Source organism: Amphibalanus amphitrite, unplaced genomic scaffold (genome assembly GCF_019059575.1).
Source record: "Amphibalanus amphitrite isolate SeventyFive unplaced genomic scaffold, NRLGWU_Aamphi_draft 000468F_arrow, whole genome shotgun sequence".
In the NCBI taxonomy this organism is placed as follows: Eukaryota; Metazoa; Arthropoda; class Thecostraca; order Balanomorpha; family Balanidae; genus Amphibalanus; species Amphibalanus amphitrite.
This window is the reverse complement of record NW_024881962.1, coordinates 503,518-523,568: the sequence shown is the minus strand read 5'-3', so window position 1 is coordinate 523,568 and position 20,051 is coordinate 503,518. Positions and strand designations below refer to the sequence as shown.

The 20,051-nt window shown below is 53.8% G+C and overlaps 3 protein-coding genes across 3 annotated transcripts; all 3 read right to left on the bottom strand.

The window, feature by feature from the left end:
* Positions 1-763: 763 nt before the first annotated feature.
* Positions 764-10,846, bottom strand: LOC122392078 (protein PRRC2A-like; the record flags this gene model as incomplete). The annotated part of the gene is made up of 4 exons (XM_043386579.1): positions 10,591-10,846; positions 9,007-9,135; positions 6,480-7,015; positions 764-943 (listed from the first exon to the last, which is right to left on the bottom strand). Coding segments are annotated over exons 1-4 (1,086 nt in total), but the record flags the coding sequence as incomplete, so codon positions are not given.
* A 6,133-nt stretch (positions 10,847-16,979) lies between these two features.
* Positions 16,980-17,840, bottom strand: LOC122392077 (protein transport protein SEC31-like). The gene has a single exon (XM_043386578.1). The coding sequence runs from the start codon at positions 17,838-17,840 to the stop codon at positions 16,980-16,982; it is 861 nt and encodes a 286-aa protein (XP_043242513.1).
* A 781-nt stretch (positions 17,841-18,621) lies between these two features.
* Positions 18,622-19,781, bottom strand: LOC122392090 (EF-hand calcium-binding domain-containing protein 1-like). The gene has a single exon (XM_043386601.1). It carries the CDS (start codon positions 19,540-19,542, stop codon positions 18,910-18,912), a length of 633 nt encoding a protein of 210 aa, XP_043242536.1. The 5' UTR covers positions 19,543-19,781; the 3' UTR covers positions 18,622-18,909.
* Positions 19,782-20,051: the final 270 nt, after the last annotated feature.

Below are 20,051 nucleotides of genomic sequence, written 5' to 3'. Positions count from 1 at the left end.
AACAACAGGAAAGGCTTGACGTGAATACAATAATCTAAACGGTTTTGTAATCTATGTGAAAACTTTTCTAAAATTGCCTGTAGAAATATTGAAGGCAAAAGTTCAACTTTTTCACAAGACGGATGTCTATAAACCTATTCAACGTGTGACAACTCAGCCGGTATTTCGTCGCCTACAGCCCAGCTTTCCCTAGTGACCGATAGAGGCGCTGCTATCGATGTCCGCCCGTGCCGCCTAACGAACACATTATCTAAACGCACATTCCATACGTCAGCAGTAGGCACAGTGCGCATAACCAATACCATATCAAATTACCATTACAATCCCCCGGCACATTACACGTGTAACACAACCCCCGCAGTCCGCCTGTTGTGCTATGCTGGTCCGGCCGGCCGACGCGGCGTGACCGACGGACGGTCGTGTGTCGGAGATAGTCGACTGATAACCGGCCGCTATTGACTGTGCCGCGACCCCCACAGAACGACGACCCCGGTGGTGAAAACACCGGTCCACGGCTGAATATGGGCGCTACAGACAGCACGCAGGCTGTCAATACCAGTCAGCCAAGAGGAAAAAAACGGAAGAAAAAACGGACCGCAAGCCAATGGTGAGGGGCTGGTTGAGGTTGACAGTACTGAAGCCACGAGGAATGCAAGGGAGAAACGCAAGGTAACTAGAAACGCGAGGGAGCACATATGCGTTCACAAAATCCTCAAAGCAGAAGCAAACCAGCAACTCGGACCTTTTCAGCGTTTTAACATACCTTCTGCAGTCGGTCCTCTGCCTTTCCGAGCAGCATTTGCCGGGTGCGGAGCTGGTCCTCGAGTTCGGAGATTTTCTCCGTCTGCGCGTCAATCTGCTCGGTGAGGACGGACACCTGAAGCTGCAGGGACGACTTGTCCGACTCGAGCTTCTGAAGCCGCTCATCGTACTCCAGACCCGGCTGTAACGGCAGAGGAGGGAGGCGATCAGAGGGGGGGCACTGGGCAGAGATGAATGAAGGGGAAGGCGACCATTTGTCTTGTAGCTTACATGAAGGCATGTGTCGTGCTACAGTGCCATTACTGGAGTGTTTTGTAGTACGGTGTCGGAACTTCAGGTAGTGTGGGACCTCTTCATAATATTACTGATGCCGTGACAAAAAGTTCGTTACACCAGCCGTAATAACTCATCAATGAACATTGAACAGGCTAAGTAATTACATACAAAAGAACAAAAAAGACACAAAAAGTAGGTAGCACTAAACACACAGCTATAATAGCTGTTTTCAGTGCTGCAGGTTTTCTGCGATAACTATTGAATATAGGTGCATGATTGATATCACATCAGCTAATTAAAAATGTCTTCAGTAAAATGCTTTAAATGCCTAAGGTGGTACGAAAAGGCAGCCAACTGTTAGAGAACGACTGCGAGATAAAGATTCTATCCGCTACCAACTTCAACAGCATTCGCCATCACCGCTTTGACCCCTGATGCCACTATGTTCGACCCCACCCTTCCCAACCTCGGGCACGTGACAGTAACGTCCCACGAAAGGTAGGTGTATGGATGGAACAGTACCACAGCACGGCTCTATAGACTCAGTACCGCCCCTACAGCACTGGCCGATCCAGTGTCCCGGGTACAATGACACCGACACGAAGTAGGGGGGGGGGGGGTAACTGCACAGTGCACACCGGACAGCGTAAGTACCAAAGGTTGGACATGAGCGAGGTCGTGTGGCTCCGGCTAAAGTAAACCCCAACTTTGCGGTGTTGTATGATTGTTGGGTGTTTCGTATCCATAAGCACAGGCAACGTATTCATGCAAAATACCCTAAAGAGCATGAATGCATTAAGTTGCATTCAACATTCAACACAAGTTTTCAAAATTCAGCGTAACATTCAACATGTGAACCGACGAAGCATGCTGACGCAAGCTGAATCAAAAAAGCAATCAGGACAGGGGAATGAAGCTTTCCGTCGTCGCTTGGTCCGCAACAGCCAGTTCACTGCTCCTGTGCTCAACACGCGTTCATTTGCAACTCGTTGCACATAAAATCAATCATACATTTCAGCAGCTTGCATGTTCCAACTTCCAACATTTTCACTGAAGGTGCTTACTTCTCACATCGAGAAGAAAGAAGTTAAGTTTGAAGTGCTCAGCGAATGTACGAATTGAGCGTTTCTGTGGGACGTCCAGTGGACATAGACAGTCTCACTGCGCCGCGTGAGTCCATTGCGAACCAGCAGAAAAAGTTACTTAGGTGGTGTGGACCGGCGCTGGGCGCTAATGTCCGGCCCGACACCGTCTAATAGCGGTGGCCGGCCCACAGGGGGGAGTTCCGGGGTTGAGGCGGAACTCTGCCATCTCTGTGTCACTGACACTGCAGTCAAGTCGCCAGAGCATCCAGGCATCAGTGCATGTTTTCCAGGAATAAATGAAACCAGCAAACACTCATAATGCGCAATCACGATTCACGGGCGTCACTTTCCGAAAAGTATTGGTCTCGCCCAATGTAGGGCAAGCAATGGGCTAACGTGACAATACCGAGCTTATTGGTAGGACCTGGACTACACGACACATGCACGCAATAGCAGCTTTCGCCAACTGGTTTCCGTGGTTTTCGTGGTTAGCCACCACACATCCCCCATTCACAGAAAACTATACACGCACCATTTCTGTCTGGCGTGCGTCGTTTTTGCGCCCGCTGCGCCAGTCACGGCTCCGAGCAGTGGGGACGCGCGCGACAGGCGGTCGGCCAGTGACAGCGACATGCCAAGTCAACACGTGCCAAATGTCTGTCTCCGTGTCGGCACCCCCGCTTATTGACAGCGGCTAGAGACCGGGCTCGAGTCGAGTCGAGCAGACTCGATCGGGGAGGCAGCTGGGGCTCAGGATCGCGACGGTACTGGGAACTAGGAAATGGGCTGCCTGCTGGAAGGCTGGATTCGAGAATGACATGAATAGCCGCTTCAAAGCCAATATGAAGATTTATGTGATCACTAGAATAACTGATGAATACATCGCTTCAACACCTCGCAATTCATATTAGAAATCCATGATACTACTGGCAGACATCTGCTATCAAACTACGGAGGAAGGACCGGGAGGAATATCTACTGAATGGACGTTCCCTCCCCACATTCAGTGAAGCCGGGCTGCGGTCCAACTGAGGACGAATGACACTAGTCGAGCCAAGTAGAGCACGTGAGGACCTGACCGGGCCAAATCATAAACACCAATCGACGAGCCACGCCACGCCACATTCTTCTTACACACTAACGGATCATCCAACGCCACCTAACTATCATACATTATTACACATGGACCAGCTCGAAATTCGTCCGCCTGGGAGATACACCGGGCCGACACGAGCCCCCGAAGTGTGTCGTCGGACCGAAATAGTGACCTCCGGTGGAGCCGACCGCCGGGAAGCCCTCGCTCTTGCGGTCGACGTCGGTCGGTCGGTCGGTCGGTCGTCGGCGGTAGAACGTCTCACCCAGACATGGCCCTCAGTGAGGGAGAGGAGCGCAGAGTTGGCACCTCGCCCAAAGCCCGACCGTGTCTACTATGGACGTCAAACCCCTTGAGACCCCACTTTTTTGCGATAATTTTTAAATGCGTCAACTCTCGTTGACAATATTCTGGCAATGTGTGTTTCAGATCCTGCCGAAACTTTTATTACTAAGGTATTTTGACGCCAAACGATTATTAAAGGTACTTCTCATTCACTCGTAATGTTAAATTTCACGGAACGAATCTGCTGTTTGGGTAGAGGCTACGCGCTCATGGGGCGGAGCCACGTAATGACGTCAGCGCTAAGCTCCGCCCTACCCCTCCGGCGCTCCTTGCCCGGCGACCGGTCACTCGCGTCTCTCGCTCCATTCAGGCTTGATGGTGGGCGGTAGCTGGTAGCGGTAGCGGGCGCTGGTAGATGGCATTTAGAGCAGATGGCGCTGGTGGCGGGGCTCGAGTGTGGCCGAGCGCAAGCCTCTGCCCGGGCCTGAATTGACCTTAACATTACGAGTGAATGAGAAGTACCTTCCATAATCGTTTGGCGTCAAAATACCTTAGTAATAAAAGTTTCGGCAGGTTCTGAAACATACATTGCCAGAATATTATCAACGAAAGTTGACGCATTTAAAAACTATCGCAAAAAAGTGGGGTCTCAAGGGGTTTGACGTTCATAGTAGTGGCCGAATAGGCACTAGTGCACCGGTGAGTGCCATTGCGTTACGCAATGAACGCAGAATAGGAATCACACTGATCACTGAAAAGCACTGGAACGTATTACAGCCTGTCTGCTTACGGTATTTGTTGGTAAAATCCTGCCTGTTACAAAAAGTAAATCAGAGCAGCCAGGTACATTCAACACCCTGTTTCCATCGGCATGTCTTACATTGTTTCACAGATTTCTAGCGTTTCTGAGCCTTTGGCAATGAATTACATAGGTACTTGCTTCTTCTAATAATATATCAGAATACACAAAGCTAAGTAAAGAATCACAACCACCTCCCTCCCACTATGGTATTGATGGTATTGGGCACCACGCTGCGACCCGTCCCGATGTATGACAATAATAGCTGTAATTCCGGACGTGTCATCGTCTCCTGCCGCGATGAATCAAAGTTCGCAGAGGAGTCAAAGGAGGTGCAGATCCAGCTATAAAAGAGTCAAGGAGGGCGCCGCTGATGGCTGGAGCTCTTCAACTGGGATAGTGTGTGTGTGTGTGGGGGGGGATGACCAACGAATTCGAGACCCAGACAAGATCAGAAACCGAGTTATATTTAGAGTGCCGTTCTCTATTCTAAGCGAACATTACACCACTATCATTATCACAGGATACAGAGCACGAGATATAAATATCCAATATTTAGGATTACTTAGGAACTATGATTAATGACTGTAGGAAGTTAAGTCAGATGATTGAAGATAACCGCAGAGGAGCAAAGGTAAATATAGCTATGAATGGTATTTAATCAGCCTAAGTTACAAATTGCCATAGCAATCCGTTGGAATAGCACGGTTACTGCGTCATGTCAGAATTAACGTCACAGGCAGCCAAATGATATATTCCCATGAATCCCGATTGCAGCTGTCGGCACAATCATAAAACAGCCTGGCTGTCAGCTGCTTCGGTAATCTGATAGGGTCAACGAGGAGACATCCGCCATCTAAAAACAAACTCACGACAGCTCGGTCAACCTAAAATGAAACACCGCCTGAGGTCTGGCAATAATTCGCGACATCGGAAAGGGCACCACCTCATGACGTCAGCAAATTTTTATTCATTCAGTTGTGTGGTAACCACATGCAAAACTAATTCAACATAGGTACGCAACAGCTACGAGAAGCAATTCCTGACCACCAGCGTATATTGCGATACCCAGGCTATCGTAGGAGAAGGAGAGAGCTGAGCGGATAGGACGGAGGACAGGTCACCACTGGCCCGCTGCCAGACGGCGATCCGGTCCACTCCGTCCCTCGGGGCCTGTCAGAGTCAAACGAGTGATGGTACGGAATGGTGGTCAGTCAACAGACTGAATATGGCCCATAGAGAGAGAAAAGAGTAGGACCCCGACCAACCGCACATTTGTGAGAATATATGAACAAACTGACGAAGCACCAAGAGCCCAAAACATCCAAAAGATGCACCACAGTGAGACGTGAGCTCATGGTAGCGTACTAGCTTGTAGCTAACTTGCAGCTAGCGTCAAAATGACTCATACACTTAAATCCTTCACCCCTGATCAATGATCACACATCCAGCCCCTTTCATTCCGATACATAACTGTCCCTGTAAAAACATCACACAACGCGCAGAAGACCGTCTGTGACGCACATATGGCGTCACGGCTAGCGGCAGAGCTGGCAGAGAAATACGGGCCAGTGGGCGTCATCGTCACGGGGCGTCACGCATAGCCCGTCACGCCCCGTGACGCTGCCCGGCGCCGTCGTTATCGGTTTATTTCGGAGCTGCGTTCTTTGCGGCTCGAGCGAGCGAGAAGACGGATGAGTTCAGGGACAGGAACAGGTCATTCGGTCAGCTGCGGCACGCCCCCAAAACCTCCCATCATTCGCGCGTCTCAGCGGGAATCGACTGCTCAGATCGACTATACATTTCTCCTTTTCCACGCCTAGTGAGCGATTGTTGATTTATGTGGTGTGCACTGCACAGTGATCGTGCGAATCACCTAGCTTTTCAGGGCTGTAAAAACATGACAATAGTGGTCGTTTCAGCTCTGCGTAGCATTTGACATTATCTCAGCAAGCTTCGACAAAGTTTTCTCATCTGCATGCGATAAATTCGTTAAATGTTCTGAAAGATAGGAGTTAAAAACATTGTACCTACATTCACTTACCTTTGATGGAGAGTAAACGACTTCCAGAGCACGCATCGTTTGTGCTATGGTTGCCCCCCCCCCCCCCATGTTGGCATGTTTCAATGCCAGCATGCCCCGTCCCCCTCCGACACACGTTCTCTCCCCACTCCCCACCTTGTACGGCGCCAGCCAGCGATGGTAGTCGACCGGCGGGTAGGGCGGCGGCCAGCAGTCCAGAGGTCCCGAGTAGCTGTACCGGTGGTCCAGCGGCGGCGGGGGCGGCGGCGGCGCGCGGTGGGCGCACGGCCGGCCGTGGAAACCGTGCCAGTAGTGCGGCATCCAGTCCTCTTCATCGCTGCCTCCCTGCTCACAGCACGGGCACGGGCCGCACGGGTCCGCCCAGCGGCGCTCCAGGCTGCGCTCGCGGCTCTTGCTGCGCCGGAACTTCTCGCGGCGGTTGAGGAGGTCGCGCTGCCGGCCCTGGCGCTGCGAGGTCGGCCGGCGGCTCACGGGGGGCTCCGGGTCGTCGGCGGTCGCCGAGGCAGGCTGGGGTGTCTTACTGCGTCTCTCTGGCGTCTGGGCGCGGCTGGTCGGCAGACTGTAGTAGCTGGGAGGCGGCAGCGGAGCCGGCGGACGGTAGTAGAACAACGGCGAGCGCTGGGCGTAGTACGACGACCAGGAGCGGTCGCCATGTTCCAACTCAGAAGCAGCTGCGGCAGGTGGTGGTGGTGCTTCAGGAGGGTTCCGGGAGCGTCTTCTATTCACAGCACTACCCACAGCGGAACCCAACCTCTCTCCACTCTCTACCCAACCCCACCCATCACATCCCAACGCCACATTCCTCCTACGGCTCCTAAAACACGTCCCTCCCAACATCCCCTCTACAAAAATAATCCCTTCCTCCGGAGCTCAACCACCTGTAACCCCGTCATCCGCACCCCGTGTGCTAGCCCACACAGTTTGAGCCGGTGCGAAACAAACCACCTCGTGCTGCGCCGGGCTGCGCAGAAGGCACGGCCCGGCTGGCAGCGGCGCTATTTCAGGCCGTGTTTATCCCGCTGCGATAGGGCCCCGGTCCGACGCCCGATTCAGCCCCAGCCGAGTCGTCGCCTCAGGTGGAACGACCGGAGATGACGAGGGGCGCGACATTCCCTCCCAGCTCCACCAGATATCCTAGCAATCCCTTCCAGCTAACCTCTCCAGACCTATCAAACATTGGATACTACAGAACTGGGTACCAATAAAGTGACGACAGACTGAGCCGCGGCGGCGAGGCGACGCGAGTGCGCCATAGAATGTAGCCAAACCACAGACCCCAAACGGTTGTATCGCCGGGGGCGGGGGCGGCGGTGTGGTATTACCTGACGGCGGCGGCGGCGGCGGCGGTGGGGAGGGCGATCGCGGGCGGCGCACGTAACTGATCTGGTACTGTACCGAACCACACGTAATCCGCTGTACCAGGGCGCTCGGCGCCGGGTGCGCACTCCCCGCAGTGCTAACTCCATTAGCACCACTGTCGGACGGGCGACGACCGGCGGCGACCCCAGAGTTCGACCGGTGACCGGCGGCGACCCCGGCATCCGACCGGGCCAGGTCACCACGGGGGTCGGTTGAGGGGTCAGTGCCGGGTGGGTTAGCGTTAAGGAGACTTCCGTTAGCTCGCACGGTGGCCGAGTGATCTCGAACACCACAAGAGCCGCCGTTACAGAGGCCGTCATCAGAAAGACGTCTGGCGTAGATGTGACTTCCGAAGTGGCTGTTTCCACAAGGTCCGTTCTTAGATGGTGGTCGTGGTCCATCATCAGGGGGTCCACTGTGACGCCGATCACCACTTATGGGTTCACCACTGACGGGTGCACTATTGATGCGCGGTCTACCACTGACGGGTCTACCACTAATAGGTCCACCACCGATGAGTTCACCGCTGGCGGACCCACTATTGATGCACGGTATACCACTGACGGGTCCACCTCTGAGGGATCCACTACGAAGGGGTCCACCACCAGAGGGCCTAGCGCCGCGGGGCCCGGAGCCGGAGGGCCCCGGTCGGCCGCAGCCGGCCATCGCGAGGGCCCGGGGCCGACTCGCGCGCCACATCGAGAGCTAACCGGCCACCGCCACCACACCGCCTGTCATTCTGATGCAAATGCCACAGCGAGTCCGGAAACGGCGCACCGCTCGGCTGGAGGGCACGCGCCACACGCGCCGCCTCGCCCCTGCGGTCTGATGGTCGTCACCCGTCCCCGCCGACAGCCGGCAGTTACACGGCCCTCACCCAGCCGTCACGAGTGGACGCGCCGGGATGATAGCACGAGTCTGGCGGAGATTACAGCCGCGCTAAACGGCGGATGTCCTGGTAATTGACCTAAAGCGGCATAAGGACTCCTTTTGTTCCCCATGTGGGCCAGTAGGATAACGAGTCGTCTAAAATGCTTTCAGTTCGCAGCAGACCAAAAGCGAATGGCGATTCTCCAATGTAGGACGTATAGGGCACTGGCATTAGCCAGATGTCGTCGGTAAAGCCATTTGACAAAATAATCAGATCGATAGATATAAGCCATTTTGGATCTGCCTGTTTCATCTCTAAAACATCAATTTTGTGTCGTATTCCGCCTTTGACCTGATGCGAACTGAGTGACCCTCGACCAACAGACGGCTCTTTTGCCCGAAAAGCCAACATAACTGGTGTAGCGGTCGGCACCTTCGCTATTATATCTGGTGCTGCTGCTGGTGCCCAGGGAGAGGTCGTCGGTGGTGTTGGCGTCACTGTGTTCGCTCCTCAGCACGCTCTCGGTGGAGGACCGGGTACGCTCCGGCTCGGCGCGAGAGCCTGCAGGTCAGCCCGCCGGTCAGCATACGCTAGGTACCGGGAACAATCACCCGCCGGAGAAGATCACTCAGAGACTGAGCGCAGAGCGTCGGTGCTCACTGCCAAGTAGAGAGCAACCTTTTAAGCGTTGATCAAAACACACCCTGTGCTACTCTTTACGAAGAGTTTCCCAAATATATCAATCAGGAGATAAAGCTGTAAATGAAACTCGTGCAATTGAATGACCATGCTATCGCATGATCTCACCCTTCAGAGCCCCATGAGCCCCCCCCCCCCCAGTAGCATTTATCCGATGTCCGGGCATGCCACCCTGCGGTGGCCCTATCAATGGACAGCGTTCTGCCATTACACCCACGGGCACACCTGCGGGGCCTAAACACTCATGAAAGAGGCGATGGTCGGGGAATGGACCCGATATCTATAAGACATTATTGAGCCGCCAGGTGTGGCTGTGCAGGGAGTTCTAACCCAGGAAGCCAGCCACAGAGCCATAAAGCCGCAGGAACCAAGAAGAGTCAAAATTTTGGACCGACATAAAACCCATGGGCCGCATTGCACTCCACCCCTAGGAAAAGGGGCCCACAGCGAGAGATAAAATCCCAATGGACCGTAGAACTGTGGTCGGTGCTCATACCAAGGTTCAAAACCTACGCCAAGCCCACCCACAAGGGACACCACAGACCATCCAGTCCTCCCACCGTCCCCCCCCCCCCCCCCCCCAGCAAGACAGCACGCACACGGTGGCATTGTTTGCAGTCAGCTGTGCGTGGCGCACAGATTGCCAGTGAGCGAACTGTGTAGGACAAGAGAACAGGAGAGTGCAGATTGACAGGTCACCTGTCACAGGAGACAACAAGGTAGAGCGACAAGACAAGGGAGGTGGTCAGGAAATATACAGGACAGGCCACCAGGTCAGAATGAATGAATGAAGAGGCCACCAGGTCAGAATGAATGAATGAAGGAGTGAAGAGCAAGATGAGCTAATCGGGCAGAGGACAGCGGAGGTCATCCTCATCCGCACGTGTCCATGGGTTCTCCACGTGCCACGTTTGCAACTGCGGTCGGCGGTCTGACGCGACTTCCGGAGTTGGATGAGGCGGGGTCGAGGCTGGAGGTCCAATTTAGCCACTGACTCACACTAAACGCCACGCTAAGAAAACAAAACAAAACAAATGGCCGTCCACTGCGGGTAGGACGCCCTCTCCGCTGCCGCTCGACTGCGGCTCTTCAAAAGTACCGTGGTTTAGAAGGTTTGCCAACCCTTAAATTGGCCTTCCCAGTCCCTATTCTTCAGTCATAACTCTCCTCATATACCCTTGAACTCCAGACCCTCCTTCTAACCCTCCCACAACTATCCCACCCCTCCCCTTCCCTCCCGTTTCCGGCACATTGCATAACCTCTCAACCCACCCCCTCACATCCCTCAAAGCACCACATCACAGCCACCACACAGACCGGATTGCCTCCTCTTCTTGTGCTGTCTCCTCGCTGCGGCGCTGGCCTGGGAGACTGCGGGAGGCGCCGGCGGCGGCGGCTCTGTCAGAAACACCCCGTCCGGCCGCGAGGCGGAGCGGCGCAGTCTGGTGTCTCCGGCGCCGCTCTCTGAGGTAGTCTCCGTCGTCACCTGCTCACTCTCACTGTCGCTGGAGCCGGCACGCGGCGGCGGCTCGCCGGCACGCGCCCTGCTGTCGGGCATGGCCGTCCTCGGGCGCGGCACGGGCCCCACTGGCGTCGGCGGCGGCGGCGGCGGCGGCGGCGGCGGCGGCGGCGGCGGCGCGGCGGTACGCCAGGTAAGCGGCCGCCCGGCCAAAACCGACCGACACCGGCCGACGCAGCGCCAACAACGCCCCGGCCGCGGCCGACGGGGGAACGACGGCAGGACGGCGGCGCCGGAGCGGCAGAGATGCGTGCAGTATGCTCCGCGGATGAGAGCAGGCGGAACGAGACCGCACTTCAAACCAGACGCAGGCACGCGCGGCGCGAGCGTTCGCAGTCTGAGTCTGGATGTCACAGCGTCAGTCTTTCTCGAACATCACTCAGAAGCCCTATCAAGGTAGCGACGGAATCCACCCTCCTCTCAGGCACAGAAACCGTGCGACATTGCATCGCAGTATTCTCTCCCTCCCCACCACACCTCCGCCCACGCCGTCGACGCCAATCATCGGCGTGATCGTCGGCCGGCGTCCGGCGCCCCGTCGTCGCCCGCTGTTTACCTTGGCCGACAGACGGCACCGACGGCCGTCGGAGCCGACGGAGCAGCTGACCGGCCCGCGACGGCAACGACGCACCCCAGAGCGGCGCCTGTCACGGCGAGGGAGCCGTCCCTGTTGATGGTCTGTGTCATGAAAATCACTTACCTTTCACGGCTGTCACGCAGAGAAACAGACTGATTGGGGAAGGCATGGATACCACGTTGTGGTAGTGGCATAGTGGTAGGTAGCTACCAGAGAAAAAGCTAGCAGAAAGGAACCGGTATGCACATAACAGACGGTTGGCCACGGCTCATGTGTCACTCAAAATTGGTCTGGTACAGAAGAAACGCACGCTAAAAATAGCACTCAGAGTTTGATGTGAGCTTCCTACTCTCATATTCTGGCACTGTGCCTTTCGCAGCACGCACATTAAATATGACGAATAAGCGAGCTTCAAAGAGCACAGAAGTTGCACAATACCGGAACAAGTCATAAGTGAACTCATGTTTCCTGCAATCTGCTTTGTGAAGTCGACACCAACAATATCAGATGAAAAGAAGGATCGACTTCACCACCAACACACAAGCACTCGCCGATCCTTCAGCTATCCGGGTCAAAAGGTAAGTGAGCCGTGACTCGACTTACAATGTGTGACGCACTGATTCGTGTACCTGAGTCTGCATTAGAACTCAATAACTACTAGAGCACGATCCGTCTAACTATTGTATGTATGTGTCGAATACAGTGTGTCAAAAGTAGACCTTAGAACCATGAGGGACGTAAATAAATGTGACTGTTGTCGGAGAATATTCAATTTACCAGTGCGTCCCGCCAAGAATGTTGTACATACGCTGCCATGCCAAATGAGGTGAAAATGCAGACCTTCGACAGTCGCCACGGGACACATAAATAATCAAAACAAAAAACGAATAACAAAACAAAATGGCGATCAAAGAGAATAACAATGAAACCATGGCCTGCATTATTAAGATGGAGGCAGTAGGTACAATTGCACGTAGGTATCTTCAGAGTAAAATTTACTAAATAAAATATGCCTAATACAGATGCGACAGCATTACATGGTTGATTTCATTCGTTAACGGCTTGGCCTTTTCCATTTGGTCGCCCTAATTAGGCGTTCCATCAGCATTTGAACGTATCATCAATTGAGACATCCAACCCGTGCCGGGTGTCCGCGCACGCTTTGCGGCACAGCATAGATACAGGCAATGTCCGCTGGTGCCATCTAGCGGCAATACGTTCGGGTTTAGCTGTGCTCGGTGTAGCGCCGCTGCGTGCCCTCAGGCACTCGCCGCTAATTCACAAGTCGAGTAGCGCTTATGATGCAAAATGAAGCAAAATGCTACGCAACTGACGATGCAAAATGTAGCCCAAACATTCATTACGGCACGCAACCGATAACTTGATCCTAATAGGAAGGTCAATATTTGTTAAACTTACGCACCCAATATGACATGCAACACAAAACAACAGGCGACTATACTCGACATGAAGAAGGTTGAACTTTTGACTACGGCCAAGAAAAAAGTGATAAGTTGGCGATAAAAGTGGCCACTAGTATAGGTGGTAAGTTTATATCGCTTGTTTGTTCATTAGGGCTTTAGGGCGCGCCGACTACAAAGGTCACGCTAATATTTTTGTCATCACACATATCGTCATGTCGATGTTCAGCTAACTAGTCTAGAACAAATACTATCATTCAGCTAGCCAGAAAACAGAGGTTCTCTGGGAACACAAGGGTCGCGGTGGCAAAAATACACCCGGCTGCCAACGATACATTACATGCGAGCGACAGTAGGCGGCCACGGAGAATGATCACTCGACGGCCCCCTAACGGTGGAACACAGAAGCTCTAGTTCAGCCATAGTCACCAGAGGCAGAACTGCACGGAGAGCTGGCCGAATGCCCTGGCCCGACCGACATGAAGCGGCCGATACCGCCTATGGGGCTCTACATGCGTCATAGACCACGCACAAGAGCCAATTCGTAGCCAGAGGACACCGGATCAGGTTTTAATCAAACAATCCGATGCGATACCTCAAGGAAAAAGATATGTCTTGAGTCTGCAGCCTGCCAGCCGTCATGTTTGCATCATGATAGCTGGCACGTGAATTGACACACGCTTTAAAACATTCAGGGTGGGCCAAGACCACCTACGTTGACGGCTGCAGATTCCAATGTGTTTTAGTGCTTAAAAATTATGATATTCGTTTTGCTTTTTCAGGTTCTTAGCAGCAGCCTGCACTGCCACTTGCTTATCAGTCACCCACACACCAAGCCAGCTTCCAGTCATTGTCCACTGCCCAAAGCTTCAAGAACAGACATGGAACCAGTACCGACACCGGAACAGCCCCCCTCCCCCAGCACCAGCCCACCGGAATGCGATAGGATCCCGTGTTGAGGCGGCTGCCGCCCGGCCGGTTGGGGTTCGGAGGCGCGGGTCGGTGGGACGGTAAAGAAAACAGGAGCCGTGCCAGCTGGGTCGCAGGGGAGGCTGGACCGTTTCCAGCGGAGCTGTCTGCCCCGGCCGGCCCGGCCTGACCCGACCAGCTGACCTCACCGGACCAGACTTCCATCAGACTACTATCAGACTGCTATCAGACTCCTACCAGACTACAGGCAGACTTCCAACAGACTCCCACCAGACTCCCAACAGAGTCCATCAGACCGATAGACTGGTGGACTATTATACGGGATTGGTAGGGGTAGGACCGGGTAGCATATCACCCTACTGCACACTGATACACCGAAAAAGCAGATCAGACGGAGCCAAAATACACTATATAGTATATAGGTCCTCTTGATGCCACTTTACCAGTGTATGTATGTAGACCAGAACACCCAAATACATTGATCTGTCGACTCATGTCCTCATAGGTTAAGGTTAGTTGAGTTTTATTCACGATCGATGGCAACACAAGTCAAATTCCTAAAACCAGACGTTTCGGCCACAGGGTGCCTTCGTCAGTGGACACTAGTGATTAAATTAAAAACACATAGTATCAAAAACAATCGGTATAAATCGTTCGAAGTCGACACATCGGGCACATGTTTCGAAATGCGATGTGCCCGATGTGTCGACTTCGAACGATTTATACCGATTGTTTTTGATACTATGTGTTTTTAATTTAATCTGTAGTGTCCACTGACGAAGGCACCCTGTGGCCGAAACGTCTGGTTTTAGGAATTTGACTTGTGTTGCCATCGATCGTGAATAAAACTCAATCATGTCTGATTATTTACAAACGTTAAGGTTAGTCTTACTAGACCAGACCAGACTTACCAACACTAGGGTCGCCAGGCCGGGCTGAGAGCCAGAAGATGATAACACTCCGACAGACTATCACGACAATGACGGACTCTTGATTCTCAACGGGAGTCTGAAGGATCAACTCGCCTTAGCACTCAGTCAACACGCCCTAAGAAAATATAAAGGGCAATGACTAATCGTTCAAACATCTGATCAACAGAGATAAAACGAACGAAACGGATGCCACCACCCAGATGGAAACACAACCAGTAGACAGCTGAATCGTTTGACCAGCACGATGATTTCATCTATCTGCGAGACCATGTGCCGTGTTGCATCTATTCATTTGTTACTCTTGGCTAGTGTAAAATATGTGCGAGTTAAATAAAGACAAACACAGATAAAACCATGGGGCCAGCGGCGCATATGTGTGTCATTTGTCAGCAGTGACATGTTGACGGACACACCAGGTGCCGTGTCATCCTGCCAAAGACACTTTAATTGACTCACATTCACGAATATTTACTAGAACATAACTCTATGTCAGCGACAGTTTTTTTTTTCTCGTCACTAAAATAAACAAAGACATATTTCAGCTATGCCGTTAGAAACTGGACAAATGATAGCCGTATGATTATTTGAGCATCATAGACGATTATACACCTCATTCCCTAAGTGGGACGTGGCTATCTTTTAATGAAGAATGTGATCATGCTTCTTCCAAAAACTCACGGCCAATCGAAATGTCTGCATGCTATCCCGAGCTGAACCACTGGGACTGGATGCATCAAACAGCAAAGACCACCCAGTAAAACGGTCGAGCTAACAAGACCAACAGGCCTCGTTACTCGTTAGCCGCAACTGGCCAGGTCATCAAGTGACTCGTCCTTCAAGCCTAGATAACGTCAGAGCAACAGTGTGATCAGTCTGCACGAAACTCGGACAGACGCGGGGGGCGGGCGGGGAAGGCGACAGAGGGAGGGAGGGAGGGAGGGAGGGAGGGAGGGAGGGAGGGAGGGAGGGAAGGAGAGATAGAGAGGGGAGAGGGGGAAAGGGGGAGAGGGGAGAGGGGAGAGGGGAGAGGGGAGAGGGGAGAGGGGAGAGGGGAGAGGGGAGAGGGGAGAGGGGGAGAGGGGAGAGAGAGAGAGAGAGAGAGAGAGAGAGAGAGAGAGAGAGAGAGAGAGAGAGAGAGAGAGAGAGAGAGAGAGAGAGAGAGAGAGAGAGAGAGAGAGAGAGAGAGAGAGAGAGAGAGAGAGAGAGAGAGAGAGACAGGGGCGAGTTTATTATTCAAAATTTAATTTGAGTTATCGACTTCTAGATCTGCTATTACCTTCCACAAACAATGCTAGGGCACTAACCGTAAATCACAAAAGCCGTACCATCCCACCGTCCAGCCTCGGGTTTCCCATCAGCTGGTCGAAGTGGGACCACATCCGGATCTCAGTCCCGACTCCCCTTCCCCGGTTTACCGGACACTGGCGGGAGCGTCGGGCTGCACGCTGCACATGATCCATCGGCTGCGCCTCAACCCATCCCGGACCTGACAGCCGATACAGCGGAGGTGTTCCGATCGCTGGAGCGGCCTAATGTGTCTCCTATATCGCCTTATGCATCGGATCTTACAACAAACACCCTACAGCCAGTGGTCGCATGGAGAATCAGACGAGTTCGTGCAGCGAGCCAGCTGATGATGCCGCGAGTTATTGCAGTTATCGAGCACACTAATTCAATTACGAGAGTTCGTCAAAGCACACACAGCTGGAGGCGTGTGTGCTGCACACACAGTTTGAAGCAAGGCGACAAGTCAGTCACACATCAGAGACCTGTGAATACTTCAAAAACTCCCACGCAACCCTTTGATGACACTATGGTTTGAATCGCCTAAAACCGCAAAACTTTGAGCTGCACAGCCTGTGCAATCACACAATCCGAGCTGCAGCTCTAAGCAGCTTGCCACGTATAGACGTCTCCATCGGGCAGCAACCCTAATATACTGCGCAAATTGTTGGCAGTGGCACGAGTTCGACTGTCGCTGGCAACCGAACGCCAGTACCGACAGGCGAGACGGCTCACTTGAGCGAATGAGCGTACAGAAGGGGCCACACCAATAAGATAGCGCTGTTAACCCGTGCGAAAAAGATGGATGTTCAGTCTCAAAAGAGATCCAAAATACACAAGAAGGTAAATAGTTTCAATCTAGTCGAAGAATGGCATTGTTCCCGTTGCTGCCAATAGGCGCTCAAGGCTCTTAAACCCATACTAATAATGGAATGCCAGAGACATTTCAGGGTTACAAAAGCGAGCGAAAATATACGACTAAATAACCAGTTTCCAGTCAAAGGATAGTATTCCTACCCGTCAGCGCCCGTGGCCTTGACCTGTCACCGACCCACAGCCCTTGACCTTCCACTGACCTTACATCCTGCGATGTTTCCACAGGATCCACCCCATCCTCCGGCGCAGTGTGGCGCCGCCGGCCAGCAGAGGCTCTCCCCACTGCCGTAGCGGGCTCTGATCTCCTCCAGCGCTGAGTCGAAGCTGGAAGATCTCTTCCTGGTCGGCTGGTCCGCCCAGCCGGGCTCGTACCCCAGCGGCGCCAGTTGGGAGAGAGGCGCACACGGTCCCCCGTAGGCCACAGAAGCGACAGACGGTATCGGAGCCAGGTGCGCATATGAAGGGTGTGTTGGATGCGCCGCGTACTGGGCGTATTGGGCGTACTGCGGCGTGGCCAGGTAGGCTGCCGGGTACGCGGTTGGGTAGAGCGCCGGTGGTGACACGCCGACACGAGGTACCGGAGGAGTCACGCTCACTGACGGAGGGGGCTGGTGTGGCGCCGGCTGAGGTCGAGCGGGAGACGCGGCGCGACGCGGCCGAGGAGGCTTCCCCGTGATCCGGCGTACCTCGGGAGGCGTGGAGCCGGCAGAGGGAAGCGGCGACGGTGTGCGGCCAGCCGGCTCGGCGGCAGCGGCGGCGGCGCGGCGCTGGTCACGCGCCTCGATATAGCGATCCAGCGCGGCGATCATGCTCCTGTAGTCCGCGTGGACGTCCTGAGCGGGCGCCTCGCGTCGCGCCGGCGGCGGTGACTCTTCCGGCGCGAACTCACCTCGCTCGAACGAGTGCACAAGTCTGGACACGACACCGGCCGGCGCCGGCACGGGCGCCGGCGCCGGCGAGCTCTCGAGCACATCGCTGAGCCAGGAGCGCGCTCCGGCCGGCACGGAGAACGGATCGCGGCCGGGCATGGCAGTGGCACTGGCTGCCGGCGGCGGCGGCGGCGGCCGGCCGACGGCGCCGAGCGCGCCTGCGCCGCCCCCGCCCGTCGGCCGCCGCAGCTCGCAGCAACAACGGTCGGTGGAGGCCAACCGGAGCGACACGTGCCCGAGAGACGCCGGAAACGGACCGCCCCCGGCAAAACACGACAACTCCATCGGCGCTCCGCCCCTCCCCGTCACCCTAAACCTCCCAGTCTAACTCTACCACCACGCCCCCTGCCCTCTGCACAGCTGGGGGTGGAGCCGTCTGGCCGAGCCCCTAACTCCGACCCGCAGAGCGCTGCAGCGTGCCGGGATGTCAGCACTATTAATCGTGTCAACGAGAGTGGACTGGGGTCGGTTCAGTGCCAAGGTGGCAGCACCACGTGAAGACACAGATGACGTAAACGAAGGTCAACATCCGTAATGTACCCAATGTGTTGATTGTTCATGGCGCTGGAAAACGACGAGAAGAAAAACATCCGAAGCAGTATGTGTATTTAGATCTCATCCATCTAGCGATGATACAAATACTAAGGTATTTTGAAATTGTTAACGTTTGATTAAATCCGCTCATCCACCGTAGTCTCGCGGTCTCACCCAGTGGCTGATCAAGGCAATTCGAATGACTCAGACTCGCCGTCAGCGTCAGCAGGGCAGACATCCCCCCACCGCCAGCGCTGGCCCGAGCAGATCCAGCGGGCACGCATCGTCGGCAAAAATAAATCTCAATCATCTAATCTAGCAGTGAATGAAGCAAGACACCGCCACGTCGGTCATCAGCTGTATTACTTGAGCAGCTGCAGTGATTTGGATAACAGTAAAACGAGATGAGCTGCTTGTCAAATTCTGAACTACACAGCCAGCGGGGAATGTTAACATACTTACTAGGATTGACGTCGACAAACGTGACGGTAGTCGGAACGGAACATCTAGCAATCCTAGTTAAGCTGGATTCGAATATGCGTCGTTTTCATTGCATTGAATAGCACCGCAATACAGCTGACATACATCACGACTTGAAGGAGTCTTGTTAAATAAGCTAAAAAAAAAGAAGAATTTATCCTTCATAGCCGGGCGTTCGCTTAGGCTCGACAAAGGTGGTGAGGAACGTTTCTAGCGATTCCTGCTGCGGCAGGCAGGGTCCAAACACCTCCAGCAAGAGGGGCTCCATCTTCACTGTAGCCTCGTAGTCATCAAAGGACACAAATCCGTCGTGGTTCACATCCAGCTTCTTCATGACGAGGTCAATGAGGTCGCGCACGCCCTCCTCAGGATCTTCCTCCTGGGGGTTCTTCATGACGCTGTTCTTCAGCAGGTGGTAGACCTCGTCCCGCGCCAGAGACTGGTCGCCGTTGAAGTCGTACACGGCGAAGCAGTAGTTGATGCGCTCCTGAAGCGTGCCGCGCAGGAAGACGGACAGACCGGTAACCCATTCCTCCATGTTGATGAGGCCGTCGTTGTCTTTGTCGAAGACGCGGAACACTCGATCCATCAGCATGTCGTCGGTCATGTCGAAGGTGTTGTGGAGCACATCACGGAACTTGCTGCGGTCCAGCTTGTCCGTCTTCGGTCGCAGCGTCTTCCTAAACATGAGAACAAGCGCCTCGATTTCGTTCCGGTTGAAATGGGTCGCCTTTGCTAGCTGGTCCAGCACTTGGTTCTGGGTTTTCTTTGAACCACTCTGAGCCATTTTTGAACTGGCAGATAACCAAGTCACCCGAGTTCGAAGCTAATATCAGTGGGTATTTCAGGATTATTTCTGATATATTTCTGCAATGTTAGCTGCCAGTGTACCGTTGTAGGTTTCCCATAATAAGCTTATCAATGGCGCATCGAAGTCGTATGCACTTTGTTATCGATCAGTTCGGAATTTCTTTCCACTTCCGCGCAAAGCACAAAATATGTTCTGGCACAAAATATTTGCCGAAGATGTTTCGGTTTTTCCAAAGGGTTTTCGTGTTGGCCGTATTTCCACGAGGAAAGTGTCTTTACGTGCCCTCTTTAACGACAATTTCGTCCCAATTTACATATCCAATCGACACGGGTGCAGTTCACTGAGTAAAGTCCGTCTAAAAGAGAACAGACTCACACCACATGAATCTTCCGACACCTTGCGAAAGACCACAATAAACGACTATATTCCGTGAGGGTTCGTTCGGCTGAGGCCGCCCACTATCCATCGACAAAGCTGGCTCACAC

Bases quoted from the DNA above. Each gene is read 5' to 3' on its own strand.
- LOC122392077 (XM_043386578.1), bottom strand. From the start codon at position 17,840: ATGCCCGGCCGCGATCCGTTCTCCGTGCCGGCCGGAGCGCGCTCCTGG.
- LOC122392090 (XM_043386601.1), bottom strand. From the start codon at position 19,542: ATGGCTCAGAGTGGTTCAAAGAAAACCCAGAACCAAGTGCTGGACCAG.